Raw genomic sequence first — 15,673 nt, forward strand, 5'->3', positions numbered from 1 at the left:
GGCAGAGACAGAGCATGAGCAGGGGAGGGGCAGAGAGAGAAAGACCCAGAAACCGAAGCAGCCTCCAGGCTCTGAGCTGTCAGCCCAGCACCCAACGCGGGGCTTGAACTCACAAACCGTGAGATCATGACCTGAGCCCAGGTCGGCTGCTTAACCAACTGAGCCACCCAAGTGCCCCAGAATAGCTTCTAATTTAAACATACCCCAGGACTCACATCACGGTAGAGGCAATCTCTTGATTACTGCCCAGTAGGCCACATGGGGGCACTGTGGAACCGCTGAATGCCAAAAGTCGCCTGGGCAGAGCAGGGGCATAGAGCCAGCTATCTGGGACCAGGAGGGTTAAGGAAAGCCTTGCTTGGAGCTCTTTTCCACTACAAGGCTTAATGCTATCAACACTAATTTGAGGTTGTGCAGTCCCATCAGGGGGCCAAACCTTCAGCTCGGCAGTCATTAGGGTGTCTCTCTGAGCTTGCAAGGGGAAAAAAAGTGCAGTGTGGTGCTGGGAGGGGGCAGACTCCTTGCCCTAGCAGGAACAGGTAGAGGAACACCCGCCTGAAAGGAAAAGCTGAGGAGCTGTGGACACGCCTGTGGCTTAACCCCCGCTAGCCTAGACCGTCCCAGCCCTGCCCTTCATGTGAGGGGCTTTGCGGAACAAAGCAGAGTTCCTGGACCGGCGTAGCCAGGGACCTGGCAAGGGAGGCTCATGGGAACCAGGAGGGATAATGACATCAGAGCAGTGACATTACTGCCTAACCTCCAGTCAGAGAAGGGATGCCCAGATCTTCAGCTCTCGGAGACCCAGAACTCTGAGCAGGGAGAAACCTGTCAGGTTCTGCCCTCCCCGCTGCATGCTGTGGGCTGCAGCCTCCTCTACCACGTGGACCTTTGTCTCCTGGGAGCAAGTGTGTCCTTGTCCAGGTAGGACATCTCTCCTCTAAGCGTGACAGCACCTAAGTGCGTGGCACCATCGGGCTCCCTCTCGTGTTTGTTCCCCAGCCCCTGTGTCCTTCCCTCACAGGCCCAGTGGAGGCTGGAGTCACCCAAACTTCAAGACATCTGATCAAAGCAAGCGGACAGCAAGTGACACTGAGATGTTCCCCTCTCTCTGGGCGCCCCAGTGGATCTTGTTACCCACCGGCCCTGGGTCAGGTCCCAGCTCTCCTTTGCATATTAGGATGAGTTACAGTGAGCAAAACGACCCTTGCCAGATTAGCTCTCAGTGCGACATTTGGGTGACCGTCTCTCTGATCTGCACATGAACTTCTCGGAGCCACAGGGCTCGGCACAGCCCTGCAGAGTCACCAGAGTGGCGATGTGGGAGTGGTGACGTCATAGGCAAATACTCCTTTCAGGGAAATGGGAGGTTCAAAGCTTTAGGCTGCTCACCCCCGGGGCCCCCACCCCTGAGCTGGATGATATCTTGGCTTCTCAGTGTTGCCATGGGCTCCAGGCTTCTCTGCTGCGTGGCCCTTTGTCTCCTGGGAGCAGGTGAGTCCTGGGCACCGCGTGGAAGCCTCCGATATGCGTTTGCCACCTGAGTAATACAGGCTTGCTGATGATGGCCGCAGCAGGAGGCGTCCCCCCAGCTCTGCCCTCGGCTGCTTTCTCCCTCCTCCCCCGCAGGCCCAGTGGATTCCGGACTCACCCAAACTCCAAGACACCTGGTCAAGGCAAGAGGACAGCAAGTGACGCTGAGTTGTTTCCCTATCTCTGGACACCTGTCTTTGTACTGGTACCAACAGGCCGTGGGCCAGGGCCCCCAGTTACTCATTCAGTATTACAACAGGGAAGAGAGAGGCAAAGGAAACTTACCGGAACGATTCTCGGCTCAACAGTTCCCTGACTCTCACTCTGAGCTAAACATGAGCTCCTTGGAGCTCACGGATTCGGCCCTCTATCTCTGTGCCAGCAGCCCTAACACAGCCCTGCACGATCCACAGCCTACTGTACAAAAATATCCGCCCCCTCCCAGCTCAGGAAGTGGGCTCTTGTCCTGGTAAAGAGACAGACCTCTCCCAGACGCTCGTTCTGCTGTTTATGTGTGTGACACGTCTTAATGCTCACAGAAATCATGCAAGGTTAAGCATTATTTTATCCGTTTACCTGAGGAGAAGTGGCTTTCCCGGGTCTCAGAGCAAGAAATCAAACTCAGTTCTGTTCCTCAACACCTGTGGTTCTCCCCTGCCCAGAAATGTCCCCTGATCTGGCTTCCGTTCCCAGGTCCAGATTAGCAGGACGGGAAAGATCATGCATCCATATGTGATCATCACAACCTCCTCCTGGGAAGAGGAACAGACCCAAACAGTTGTGGGTCCCTTGCTTTGTACAAGATACCGTATCACATAAAATGCAAAATGAAAGTCAGTATGTTTCTTGTCTTTGACAGTTTTAGCATCTGCAGTATTCAATGCATAATATTCGTCTTAAATATTTGACTATTTCTATTGGATTCACCTGTCACCCGAGTGTAGGAGAATCACAACACTGCAAGTGTTGGGTACGTGAATGCACGACCACGGTTCAATTCTGCAGCAGGAGAGATTCACAGAGGAAAATAACACTATTACTTACTGACAACCTACTACATGCCAAATCAAAGTCCTTTATTTGCAAAATTTCAATTAACGATGAGAAAAAAAAAGCCTAAGAGGCAAATGCAATGACTGCTCTCATTTTAGAGATGAAGGGATTTGCCCTTAAGTTAAAGAACTTGACCATATTGAATATCAGCTGGTGAGGGGCAGATGTGGGACTCAACCCCCCCCCTCCCGTCTGACTGCCTCCTGAGCGCTGTTTACAACTCTCTGCTATCACGCATATTCGTGGGGACATCTGCCCTCAAAGCCAGAATGCTGCTGCCTGTTCTTCTCAGCCTGGGTAGCTCTAATGACATCGTTGACAGAGATCAGTTTACCCGGGAGAAAGGGGCGTGGGAAAGAGTTCCGGCTGGCCGCCGTGTGTGCTTGGCTCTAATTCCAACTCCAATACAAGCCGCTCGTCAAGACCTGAAGCCAGCTTCTTGACATGGTGGGCTGAGAATTTTCACGTAGGAAATGAGACTAATAATATCTATCAGCATCACTCAGAGTACTCCAAAGAAACAAAACAGACTATATGTGTGTGTGTGTGTGTGTGTGTGTGTGTGTGTGTGTAACTTATTTATTACAGAGAATCAGCTCACACAACTGGGGAGGCCAGTAAGTTCAACATCTGCGAGCTGAGCTGGTTGTGCTGGAGACCCAGGAGGAGCTGATGTCCAAGTTCAAAGGCTGTTGAGCATGAAGAGTTGATGTTCCGATTCGCAGGCCAGCAGCTGGACAATTCTCTCTTACCTGGGGTAGAATCAGTCTTTCTGTTCTATTCAGTTCATCAGCTGATTGGATGAGGCCCACCTACGTTATGGAAGGCAATCTGCTTTACTCTACTGTCTAAAATGTTACTCTCACCTAATGTTAAAATCTACCTATGTAAATGTTAACCACATCCCAAAACACCCTCTCAGGAACCCCCAGAATGATATTCCACCAAGTGTCTGTGTACCCTGTGGCCCAGCCAAGTTGACACACAAAATTAGCCATCATACTAACTTCTAGGTTTGTATAAAAGATTTAGGGGTGCCTGGGTGGCTCAGGCATTTAAGCATCCAACTTTGGCTCAGGTCACCATCTGACGGTTTGTGAGTTCGAGCCCTGCATCGAGCTCTGTGCTGACAGCTCAGAGCCTGGAGCCTGCTTCAGATTCTGTGTCTCCCTCTCTTTCTGCCCTTCCTCCAGTCTCTCTCTCTCTCTCTCTCAAAAATAAGCATTTAAAAATATTTTTTAACCACTAATAAAATTTAATAAGCCAAAGTACCTAGCACATAATAAGAATCTGGATATATTGACTCCTTGTGCTAATCCCTGACAGCTTTTTCCACCATTTCCTATGTGCAAAGGTAGATATGGACACATTTTACCTAAAACTCCTATAGCTGTCACAGAAATGGTAATATTTATGCCTGATGATTCATTTTGAAATTATCTAGAGCATGTAACATACATCCCTTCTCAGCCATTTTAAAATAAACTTTATTGACATAAGAATTATATACAATAAGCATTCCACACTTTAAATGAACAGAGCAATGATTTTCTTTTGCAATTTATATGTATGTACCCATGTAATACACACCCTACTAAGATACAGAACATTTCTACTGCCCAGAAAGTCCCCTCATGCTCCTTTCAAACACCTCTCTCCATCTCTGACAAGTTAGTGATATGATTTCTATTGCTATAGATTAATTTTGCTTAGGCATCTTTTTAATGGACATTTCAAGTCTCTACCCATTACAATAATCCACAGATAAATATTCAAGAGAGTGAGGTGCTTCGAGAAAGTTCTGTGGATAAGGAGTGCTTGAAATCATGTGAGATACCTGATCCATGTCAGGGACAATTCTATCTGGAGACAGATGGTTTGAAAAAAGGATCACCGAAAGCTCTTTCTAGCAGTTTGCAGCTGTTTCTATAAAATGTACTTACTCATTTGAATTCATTTCTTTTTTTCATGTGTCCCTTCATTCAAATTATTTTATAATAGAGTGTTGACACAAATTCATCATCTCCAAGGACATTATTTTGAGTTCCTATCAGATGCATACATAGCTGGGTTTCATGTTCACACACTGTGTGCTGGGGCTGAGCAGACCACGGGCAACTGTGGCTTTGTTGAGAGGTCATTCCATGTTGGAAGAAGGGTCCCCTTTGTCTGGACCCAGTGCCGAACCCTCAAAACACAAGCGTTGAACTGGAAGATCCCCCTTTCCATTCTGGCCTGCCACCATTCTGCACTGTGTGTTCTTCTGTCTCCTGGACCAGCGACGTCCCAGGCACAGACGCGAAACCCACTCACGGGTTTGCATGGCCCCAATTCAAGGCTTGACATTGTGGTTATAACATCAGGCTCCCCTTGGGTTCCAGCTTTAGTGCCTGTGTCCTTCTCAAGGCCCCAGAGATGCTGATTCACTGAGCCTCCAGACATGTGGTCATGCTAAAGGGAAACCAGCAGACAGGAAGGTGACCACAGACAGGAAACACAAAATTATATACCCAGGACCAGCTACATAATTTGCAGAGCTCATGGTTCAGATATTATTAAGAATTTGAAGATCACAACAGCAGAGCACCGAAGCCGGGGTGTGGGGTCTTTCTAAGTGGGGGACTGTGGGCAACACGATCATTTCTGAGCTCCGCTGTCCTTATTAATTAATTCCAGCCGTTCTCCACAAGAAGTTATTCCCCGTGGAATGCATGTCTCAGATGAAAATAACAGAGCATTTTTCACTTACCCTGGAGGCGGCCACTTCCCCACAGTCCCTCACACACGTGAATACCTCTGTGCTAACACATCATCGGCACCACTGAGTAGCCATCGTCCTGCCACGAGGAAAGGTCACTCACAGGTGCGACGTGTTTCTGCTTGCCGCTGTCTCAGCCCAAACGAGGGAGGCGGGTGCTCTGCTACCTTTGGTAGGTGTCCTGACTCGGTAAGAAACAGAGCAAAACGGTTCCCCAAGAGTTGATGAGCCGGCCCTTGAGGTTTGGAAACCCAGTATCAGGAGAACCGTCGCTGGAAGGATGTTAACAGGACGCTGGTCAATTAAGCAAAGCGGAAACGGATACTTGGAGGAGGAGTTGGGACGCACAAGTCATAAAAGGCATCGGGAAGCCCTTAATGATTTTTCCCCAATTCAGCACTATAGAAACACGCAGACACACAGAACCAGTGCATCGATGAAGAATTCTATCACGGGAGGAAAACATTACATAAGGTTACAAACTGTTTCGCAAAAAAGTGAAGGCTTGTGTCAGTTCAGACAAGTCCTTTCTTCCCATCCTAAGCTGTTCACGTGTACGTGGAGCTTTTTATCTGACCCTCTGGGGAAGGGCTGCGGCCCCCTGCGAGGGTTGGCTCGGCCCAGGCAGGAAGAGTGACGTCTCAGAATGACTCCCCCGAGAGCCTCCTTCCCCGTCCCTCAGCACACATTCCCAGAAGAGCCCTCCGTCCGCCCTGCCCCTGCCATGAGCCTCAGCCTCCTGTGCTGTGTGGCCCTGGGTCTCCTGCAGGCAGGCGAGTCCTGAGCAGCGTCCCTTTCCTGAGAGCAAATCTCAAGGTCCCAGCTCTAGGCCTCTCTGTGGTGTCTGTGGCATCAGCTTTGTCTCCTTCTCCACAGGGCCCGTGAATGCTGGCATCACTCAGACCCCCAGATTCCAGATCCTGGGGACAGGACAGAGCATGACGCTGAGATGTGAACAGGACAAGGACCACGACTACATGTCCTGGTATCGACAAGACCCTGGACATGGGCTGCGGCTGATCCATTACTCCGTCGGTGCTGGTACCACCGAGAGAGGAGAAATCTCCAACGGATACAACGTCTCTAGGTCAAATACAAAGAACTTCCCTCTCACGCTGGCGTCCGCAACTCCCTCCCAGACATCTGTGTACTTCTGTGCCAGCAGTGACTGCACAGCGCTGCACAGCTGTCTCCTCTCTGCACAAAAAAAAGCAGGGGGAGGGCCTGCGCCCCGGGACTCAGCAGAGCCCTCGGCACACTCCCAGCCCCCCGCCCCGACCCGAGCCCCAGAGCCCCGAGGGGCCCAAGCGCCCAGAGTGAACCTCGGTGTGGGCTGAGGTCCGTCTGCAAGGCACTGACAGCCTGGCCTGGACCCGACCAGACCTCAGGCGGCCGTGTCTCCACCTCTGGTCTGTGCTCTGAGCCGCCTGGCTGGCTGCGAAGGTGCTTCCCCAGCTCTGACTGTTCTACCCCCTGCCTGAGTCTGATGCTTCCGGGATGGAAATCGTTTGCACTGGGTAAACAACACAATGTGTTATTAACAATGTGTTATGAAATCAGATCTATCTAGACGCCCCCCTCCTTGTCTCCCCCTGGCACCTCAGTGCATTGCTCTCCGATGCCCGGGTAGGGACCGTGCTCCCCCCAGCCTTTCCATAGGGGCAGCCCCAACAAGGCCCTGCTGGGTCTGTCCTCTAGCTGCCTCCGGGCCCAGCTCGCACAGCTCGCTGGCCCTCGGCTCTGGCCACACTGCTAGGCCCTCAATTCTGCCATGTCCCTTCCCATCTCAGGGACACCCAGGGCTATTTCCTCTGCACTGGGCATGAGTCCTTCCTTCTTGCAATGGCTGACGCCCACTCATGCTCCTGTTCAAGGTCACCCTGGGTGGCCTGCCCTTTCCGGGCACACCTGTTTCCAGGGGAATGGCGGACACAGCTGGTGTATCTCTGCTCTAGATTTTCCAGACTTTTCTCTCAATCGGTTTTAAAGTACTGGTATCATGAAAGACAAACTTCTCTGACAACCGTACATCGAAGGCTGAGCTGCTTCAGACTCTGTGTCTCCCTCTCTCTCTGCCCCTCCCCTGCCCACACTCTGTCTCTCTCTCTCTCAAAAATAAATATTAAAAAAAAAATTAAAAATAAATATATAAATTTCAAAAACAGAAAGGAGGTTACAAATACTTATTTAGTCATCCAAGTATGTTACAACATAAATCCTGCTCCCTGAGGTTGAGGGGATGGACTGAGAGGGTGATGTCACTAAGTGAACTCCCTTGCGTGGATGAGGGGCCTCCCTCCTCCTCCGCTCGTGCTCAGGAGAACCTGATGTGACGAACATCCTAGCCCTGTCCTGACCCTGCCATGGGCACCAGACTCCTTTGCTGCGTGGCCCTCTGTCTCCTGGGGGCAGGTGAGTCCTCAGAAAACCGAGTGAGCGCATGTGTGTGAGCGTGAGGGATAAATACATGCAATGATTGCAGTCGATTTCCTCCTCGCTGTTCCCAACTTTGTCTCCACAGGTCACACAGGAGCTGGTGTCCTCCAGTCCCCCCGGCACAAGGTCACAAAGAGGGACTGGGACGTGGACCTCAGGTGTGACCCAATTTCTGGTCATGCTGGCCTCTACTGGTACCGACAGGCCGTGGGGCAAGGCCCGGAGTTTCTCGTTTCCTTCCTAAACAAGGACAAAGTAGACTCCTCAGGGATGCCCAGCAACGATCGGTTCCAGGTGAACAGGTCCGAGGGGTCCTACTCCATTCTGCGGATCCAGCGTGCGGAGCCGGGGGACTCAGCTGTGTACCTCTGTGCCAGCAGCCCTACCACAGTGGGACACAGCCACCTCCTTCCTCTTCACCAACCTCAGACTTCTCTCTCCCTGCACCTGAAGACCATAAACAGGCTGTCCCTACTCATCGTTCCCCAATCACAAGAAGTAGATTTGGATATCAGCTCTCAGCTGTCCTTGGGTAGAAAAAGACACTAAACTCCTGAAGGGAATGTAAATGAGGGTGGATCAAATAATTATGGCCCATAGGGTTGGAAGACTCCCAGGGCTGGCTCCGGGCTCCAAGACCAGGACTGAACAACAGGGACACAGTGGTCCTTCTGCAAGACCCGAGGCTTTCCGTGTAGTGGGCGGTGCCTCCTTCTCTGCATTTGTGGTCCCATCTGGGAAGTTTGTGTCATTCTTGACATATTCTTACTTCTTTTTTTTTTTAATAATTATTTATTTTGAGAGAAAGAGAGAGAGAGACCATGGAGGGGCAGAGAACGAGGGAGAGACAGAATGCAAAGCAAGCCCCAGGCTGCCAGCACAGGGTCCAATGTGGGGCTCGAACCCACAAGCTGTGAGATCACGATCCGAGCCGAAATCAACAGTCAGACACCCAACTGACTGAGCCACCCAGGCACCCCCATATTCTTACTTCTAAAGCCTCTCTGTCCCTGAAACTTTGGAAGCTTGAGCAACACAGGAGCAAGTCTGTCTTCCTGTATGAAGCCAGGTCTTTACTGCTTTCGTGGTGGTGACGGGACAAGAAGGATCATAACGACAAGATGTCCCATCCTCTGCCCAGTTTGGACACGCCATTTTCTCTCTCTGTCGTCATTTTCCCACGTGTGCGGTCCTAGTAGTGAGAGTGCAGCACATTTGAACAGCTTCCCCAGGCGCGCCTCGACGCCCTGAGTGAATCCAATTTTTAGAGATGCAGTGTTTTCTTTGATGCACTGGCCTTTTCATTTGAAAAAATTCCCTTGAATTCTTTGATTCAAGAAGACAGGATATTTTCTTGATAATAATGCCCCTATTTCCTTTTTACTTATTTTATTTGCTGCATTATATATCATGATATGTTACTTGTTATAAATATAAATAATTATGCAGTTATAACATCTTCCACTCACCCGCCGGTGAAGCTGTAGTTTGTATCTATGAAGTCAAAAGCTATGGTCAGAGCTCATAGACTCATGGATCGTGAGTTTCTGGGTGTCCTAAGAGATAGTCCAGGACCCTGAGTCTGGGATAGACTGTCACAGACTCAGCAATGATGGAGGTGCCCTGAGCCTTTCACAGCTGGTAAGGGGGTTACAATCATCCCAAATCCACTTATCAGAAACTGTGGTGTCTCAGGACACCAGATTTGTTTCCCCAGAGAATGGGTGTTCTTGGAAGAGAGTTTTCCTGGTCTTATTTTTTTTTTTTCATTTTTATTTATTTTGAAAGAGGGAGAAAGAGAGAGAGAGGAAGAGAGGGCATACAAATGGGGAGGGGCAGAGAGAGAGGGAGAGAGAATCCCAAGCAGGCTCCACACCGTCAAAGCAGATCCCGACGCGGGGCTCGATCTCACAAAAACGTGAGATCATGACCTGAGCTGAAATGAAGAGTCCAATGCTCAACCATCTGAGCCACCCGGGCACCTCAATCCTGGTCTTATTTTAATGTGGCATCAGCAAAGCACTGCTCAGTCTGCTTCCCTGTGTCTCTGGAAGTGAGCCAGGCTAGGGCCCAGTTGGGAATCCCTTATCCTTGGAAGGCCATGCCAGAGACTTCCTTCCCAGGCCCTGTTTCCAACTGTGCCACCATTCTCCACATGACCCCGGCAGTCCCATCTTCCCTCCTTGCTGCCTAAACCAGGACACGCACATTGTACAAGCTCTCCATTGGCTCACCTTGATTCCGTCCATCCTTATTTTCCCACTAGACGCTGTATCCTCCATGACTGCCTATTGTCTTGTAAGATGTTCCATATTTTTCTTATATTTCAATTTTACTTTTTATTTGCACACACGGGACCCCATTGTGAAGGTAGTCTTGTTATATTCCTAGTCCTCAGCTGATCTGTATTTTGGAGGTACGGTTGGTTGATTGCCCCCTTGGTGGTGGAAGAGGGGCATTTTTGTTTACTTTTAGTAACAGAGATAAATGAGCCTTCTTATATTTCATCTCCCATACTTTTCTTCCTATTTTAGACTAAATACTATTTTCTTCCATTCCTCCCATTTTGTCCCTCTCCGTCTCAGGAGATAGTTTTAAGGGAGAAGATTTTGGTTGGACTCTCACTGCCAGATGTGTGACAGCAATTAAGTAGAAAGAGGGTGGGAGATTAAGCATGGCATCTCAAAGGAGTAGAGTCAAGGTTCGGATTGGTGTTGGGGTTAGGGTTTAAAGAAGTTGAGCATAAAATTTGCAGGATGCTGGGGTTCCTGCCTGGCTCAGTCAGTTGAGGGTCCAACTTCAGCTCAGGTCATGATCTCACAGTTCATGGGTTCAAGCCCCATGTTGGGCTCTGCGCTGACAGCTTGGAGCCTGGAGCCTGCTTCACATTCGTGTCTCCCTCTCTCCGCCCCTCCCTCGCTCGTGCTCTGTCTCTCCCTCTCTCTCTCTCTCAGGAATAAATAAACATTAAAAAAATGTTTTTATTAAAAAAGTTTGCAAGACGCTACCTCTGGAATATTCTCCCTGCTGACTATGCAGACACTTCCCAGCATCCCTTGGGCCATTGCAGAAGAAACAATGATGCAACTTCAGTTACCGGCCACAAGATGGCACTGTGATGCCACTGAGATCTGAGGGGCTCGGAAAAGTCTGGGAGAGCAGCCTGGGGAGGGAGAGGGTTAAGAAAAACAGGCGTGGATCCAACACCAGGCAGATGTTGAAGTTTTCCGTTATTGCTAGGCTACCTACAGCTATGGAAGAGGTGGGAGGTCCCTCTAAACTTTAATGAGCTCCACAGTTGAAGGATTTGGATGAGGCAGGCTTGATGTCAGGGGCAGGTGCAGACAGAGGAGCAACTGTCTCAGAGGAGTATGGGAAACCAAGGGGGTGGGTGCACCCTAAACTCAGTGCACCGCGGCCACACCCCGTTGCCCCTGCAGGCCTTGCTAAGCAACGTCTACGTGAGGAGTAGCTGACCCCTCCTGAGCCAAGTCAGAAGGGACCCTGGGCCAGGCAGAGTTGGAGAGGTGGGAGGCGATGACATCCCAGGCAGACCCGTTTGTCCACCGAAGAGCTTCCAAGCTCGCTCTCCCAGTCCTGGGATGACAGCATTTAGTTGGGACAGCACCCTTCTCACCCTGCCCCTGCCATGAGCCTCAACCTCTTTTGTGTGACTCTTGGTCTCCTGGGAGCAGGTGGGTTCTGGACTCAGCTGGAACCCCGAGCCATGATTTTGCCAAGTCCCAGCTCCAAGCCTTTCCCTTTGCTTTGCAGATTCAGGTCACGCCTTCAGCCTTGCCTCGACCCTCTGTCTCCCTCTCCCGCAGGCCCCGTGGATGCTGCAATCACCCAGACGCCAAGATACCATATTATACAAACAGGAACCAGGATGATCCTGGAATGTACTCAGGATAAGAACCATTTTGCAATGCACTGGTATCGACAAGACCCAGGACGGGCTGAAGCTGATCCATTATTCAAGTGGTACGGGCAGCTCTGTCAAAGGGAGTGTCCCAGAAGGGGTACAGGGTCTCCCGAGGGAAGAAGGAGCATTCCTCTCTGACCCTGGAGGCTGCCGGCACCAACCAGACCTCTCTGTACCTCTGTGCCAGCAGTGAGACCACAGCACTGCATGGCCAGCTGCTCTCTGCACAAAAAGCTCAGCTGCAGGCATGAAGGACACTCCCGCCTGAGGCCTTGCCTCAAGAGGGGAAATAACAGCCCTTGCCGAGGCTTTCGAGGCTTTCGCCTGACTTCCCAGTGATGGGATCTCAGGCCGAGGGGCCTTCTTCCAGGGACCCTTGGTGTGAACTGAGGTCCATCACTACAGGAGGGGGGTGTGTAAGTAGAAGCAAATAGCACCTAATGTTATTCCACTCGATCTGGAATATTCTGGTAATTGAGTCAAGCACAGAAACAGTAGCATCTAACATGAAATCCTTTCTTTTCAATGGAGAGGAACAAAGCAGAAAGCAGCTAAGCAGGTTGAAACTCCCTGGATGGTCTGGGATTCTCCAGATCTAAAACTACTACATAAAATCTCGGGCTTCAAAAACACTGCACACCCTGCAAAAATTCTCTGGAGGAAAAAAAAATTGTTAATAACAATTTATAAAACACATAAGGGGAAATTTCCCGCTCAGGGGAAATGTTAAAGGCTGTAAACAGCAGCGTTACAGCCAAAGAGACTACAAACTAAGTTTCTGTCTGTGGTTGTCGCCTAGTGTTCTGAACCTTCTGGGGCTCGGGAGGGTTCGAATTCTTAAGGAAGGAACCGAGTTCTTACCATCTCTTTGGTTTACACTGAAATCCACAAGCTCCTCAGGGTTTTTCTTGTAAAATATTACAAAATGATATTGGGCAATCATTTTATTCTCCCCACAGTCCATTTCCCTCCTTGGGTCCCTGTAGGTAAAAGTCCGAACCCAGGAACGATGTGGCCTGGCTTGGCATCCATTAACTCCCAACAGTGGGCAGTCCATGGTTGGGCTTTACAGGAAGTGCAGACCCCAGGAGGGTGTGGTCCTGCACTGCCCTTGTCCACTCTGAACAAGGTGACTGTACCTGTGATTTGCTGCAGGCTCACCCACGACGTGCTCACAGAGAGGGGAGAAGGCTGCTTGCCTGGCAAAAAAGTCAATTCACTGATGGGACAATCTGCTGAAAGCTGAAATGAAATGCTGGGTGGCAAAACTAACAAATGACCAATTCCCCAAACTATGGGGTTTACAGCACGTTAGGGTTCGTGGAATTTCTAAAGCGTTGGAGGATGTTTTTTTAAGTTTTTGACCCTCGAAATCTCAGCCATTGATCCTCAGCTGTTTCTTAACAAACTTGTTAGTCAAGCTTATTTTGATGCCAAATTTGGAGGCTTATATATTTCATTCTTGGAGAACTTCTAACATTTTCAGTATTTCATGTATGTGAGTGCTCTTGTCTTCTCTTATTTGCGTGTGATTTATTTCCAAATCGGACTATGTGGAATGCAAGCATAAAATTGTGTAGGTCTCCCACCTTTTATGAAACTTACTTATGCTTTAGTAACACTTTATTAAAGTATAATTAAGAGAGAGTAAAATACTGAAATTAACACATGATACAGGTACAGCTTGGTAAATTTGGACGAATGTATACACCAGTGCGACCTTGACCAAAATCAAGATAAAGAACATTTCCATCACCCAAGAAAAGTTTCCTCATGCTCATTCCCAATCAATTTCTCTTCCAGAGCTAACCACTTTTCTGATGTTTATCACCATATTTTGCCTATACTTGAACTTCATGTGAAGTAATTTCAATCTAAAATGGGACCAGAGGATATAAATTGAAAAAATCTCATGCATGTGAACCCTCAGAAAAACAAAACGTAAGGACTGAGAGACTGATTTCCCACAAATGCCTCATTTATAGAAAACTGTTAATGTTGGAATTTTCTTAATAATAGGGAGTTGGTCGGGACTTGCCTCATATCGCCCTCGGGAGATTTTTGCTTATGGTTTCCAGAGGCATAAACGAGAAATGACCCAGGTCATGTTGGTCTTGCAAAAGAAGCTGAATTGAGCTTTGTTTGCCTGACTGGACTGGTTTTTGTCTGTATTTTCAAAGCTGGTCTCCCTTTGTTTTCAATACTAACAGACCTAACTGAGCTCTCTCCTCTCCCCATCCCCTGCCCATGGGAACAGCCCATCCCCAACCCTCGGCGGACTCCCCTGGAGCTTGCTTCAGTCTTCCTGTCCTGAACCGTACTTCCTCTGCTGTTTCCCCAAGCTCATCTTTTTGACAATTTTGATCTGGCCTCAGTTTTCCTTTTTATTTAGGTTGACAGCTACATAAATAGAACCATATAATGAATGCTCTTTTTTAATTGGCTTTAATCTTTCTCAAAAATTAATATTTTTGACATGTACTCACGTTGTTGTGTTTATCAGCAGTTTATTCTTTCTTATTACTGTGTGGTATTCCATTGTATAAATGTAGTGAGATTTGTTTTTCCATTCTATTCTGCTTGGATACCAGGCTTGTACCGGTCTTCAGCTGTTATGGATAAAGTTGTTCTGAACATTCTTGGGCAAATAGTTGTGGATAAACGCGTTTATTTCCCTCAGGTATAGACAAAAGAGTGAATTACTGATTCGCAGGGTGGATACACATTTGACTTCATTAGAAAGAGTTGAACGGTTTTCCAAAGTGGCCAATTTACACTACCGAGGGATGGGGGTCCCCTGGCTCCACATTCTCACCAACATTTGGTGACCTCCATCTTTTTGTTATTATCCATTCCGTGGGGAATGTAGTGGTATCTCGTTTACATTTCACCACTGAGTAATGATGTTTGCTTTTGGGCCATTTCTATGTTCCTATTTTCTTTTGTAAGTGCCTGCTTTTATATATGTTAATTTAAAAAAAATTGGGTGGTTTTTATACTATGGATTTGTGGGAGATATTTTATGTTCTAGATAGGAGTCTTTTGACCATTGAATATGCCGAGTCTGTCTTCCTGGAGTGGCTTTGCCTTGTGCTTGCCTGATGTTGCCTCTCAGTGAGCTCAAGTTTTACATGTTTGTAAAGTCTCATTTACAATTTTTTACTTTTGGGACACCTGGGTGGCTTAGTTAGTTAAGCGTCTGACTTCAGCTCAGGTCATGATCTCAAGGTTTGTGAGTTCAAGCCCCGCATCGGGCTTTCTGCTGTCAGCACGGAGCTTGCTTTGGGTCATCTGTCTCCCTCTCTCTCTCTCTCTCTTTCTCAAAAATAAAATAAAACATTAAAAAAATTAAAAATAAAACATATTAAAAAAAGAAATTTATGTAATGTTTTTACGTTTCCATCTCGTGCCCTTTGCATCCTGTCTAAAACATGTTTGCCTACCCCAAAGTTGAGTCTTTTCCTCCTTCTTTTTTTTTTTTTTGAGGTTTATTTATTTATTTTGAGAGAGAGAGAACATGAGCATGGGAGGGGCAGGGAGGGAGGGAGAGAGAATCCAAGCAGGCACCACATCATCAGTGCAAAGCCTGATGTGGGGCTTGATCCCATGAACCGTGAGATCAAGAGTTGGGCCCTTAACCAACTGAACCACCCAGGTGGCCCGAGTCTCTCCTTTCTATTTCCTGCTCTGCTCTTCTGTGGCTGCCCCATTCCTTGTTCTTTGTCATCAACTGAAAATGCTCCACCTCCAAAATCACAAGGTAATGACCCCACTCTCTGCCCACAGCTTCTTATCCCTCTTGTTCCTTGACGTTATTGGGATCTCCCATCCATTGGTATCCATGCTTCCTTCCTGTTCCCTGGGGTCCTTCCAAAGTCTCATTACCTCACACTAGGGTAAATTCAATGATGTTACATTCTTTTGATACAACCTTACAAACCATCTTCACTCTCCCACCAGGAACTTCTTAG

General features: G+C 48.5%; 1 long non-coding RNA gene and 2 gene segments (V, D, J or C); 2 read left to right on the top strand and 1 right to left on the bottom strand.

The window, feature by feature from the left end:
• LOC124523595 (T cell receptor beta constant 2-like) overlaps positions 1-15,673 on the top strand; it is a 196,792-nt gene that overhangs the window by 16,675 nt on the left and 164,444 nt on the right.
• On the bottom strand, positions 4,053-6,113 carry LOC124523602 (uncharacterized). The gene is made up of 2 exons (XR_006965043.1): positions 5,333-6,113; positions 4,053-5,034 (listed from the first exon to the last, which is right to left on the bottom strand). It is a non-coding gene; the product is annotated as an uncharacterized LOC124523602 (long non-coding RNA).
• Positions 6,036-6,686, top strand: LOC124523600 (T cell receptor beta variable 6-5-like). The segment is given in 2 exon segments: positions 6,036-6,114; positions 6,218-6,686. Coding segments are annotated over 2 exon segments (510 nt in total).

Source organism: Lynx rufus, unplaced genomic scaffold (assembly GCF_022079265.1).
Source record: "Lynx rufus isolate CCGP_SWC_20201006 ecotype Redwood Valley unplaced genomic scaffold, mLynRuf1.p SCAF_4, whole genome shotgun sequence".
NCBI classification, from domain to species: domain Eukaryota; kingdom Metazoa; phylum Chordata; class Mammalia; order Carnivora; family Felidae; genus Lynx; species Lynx rufus.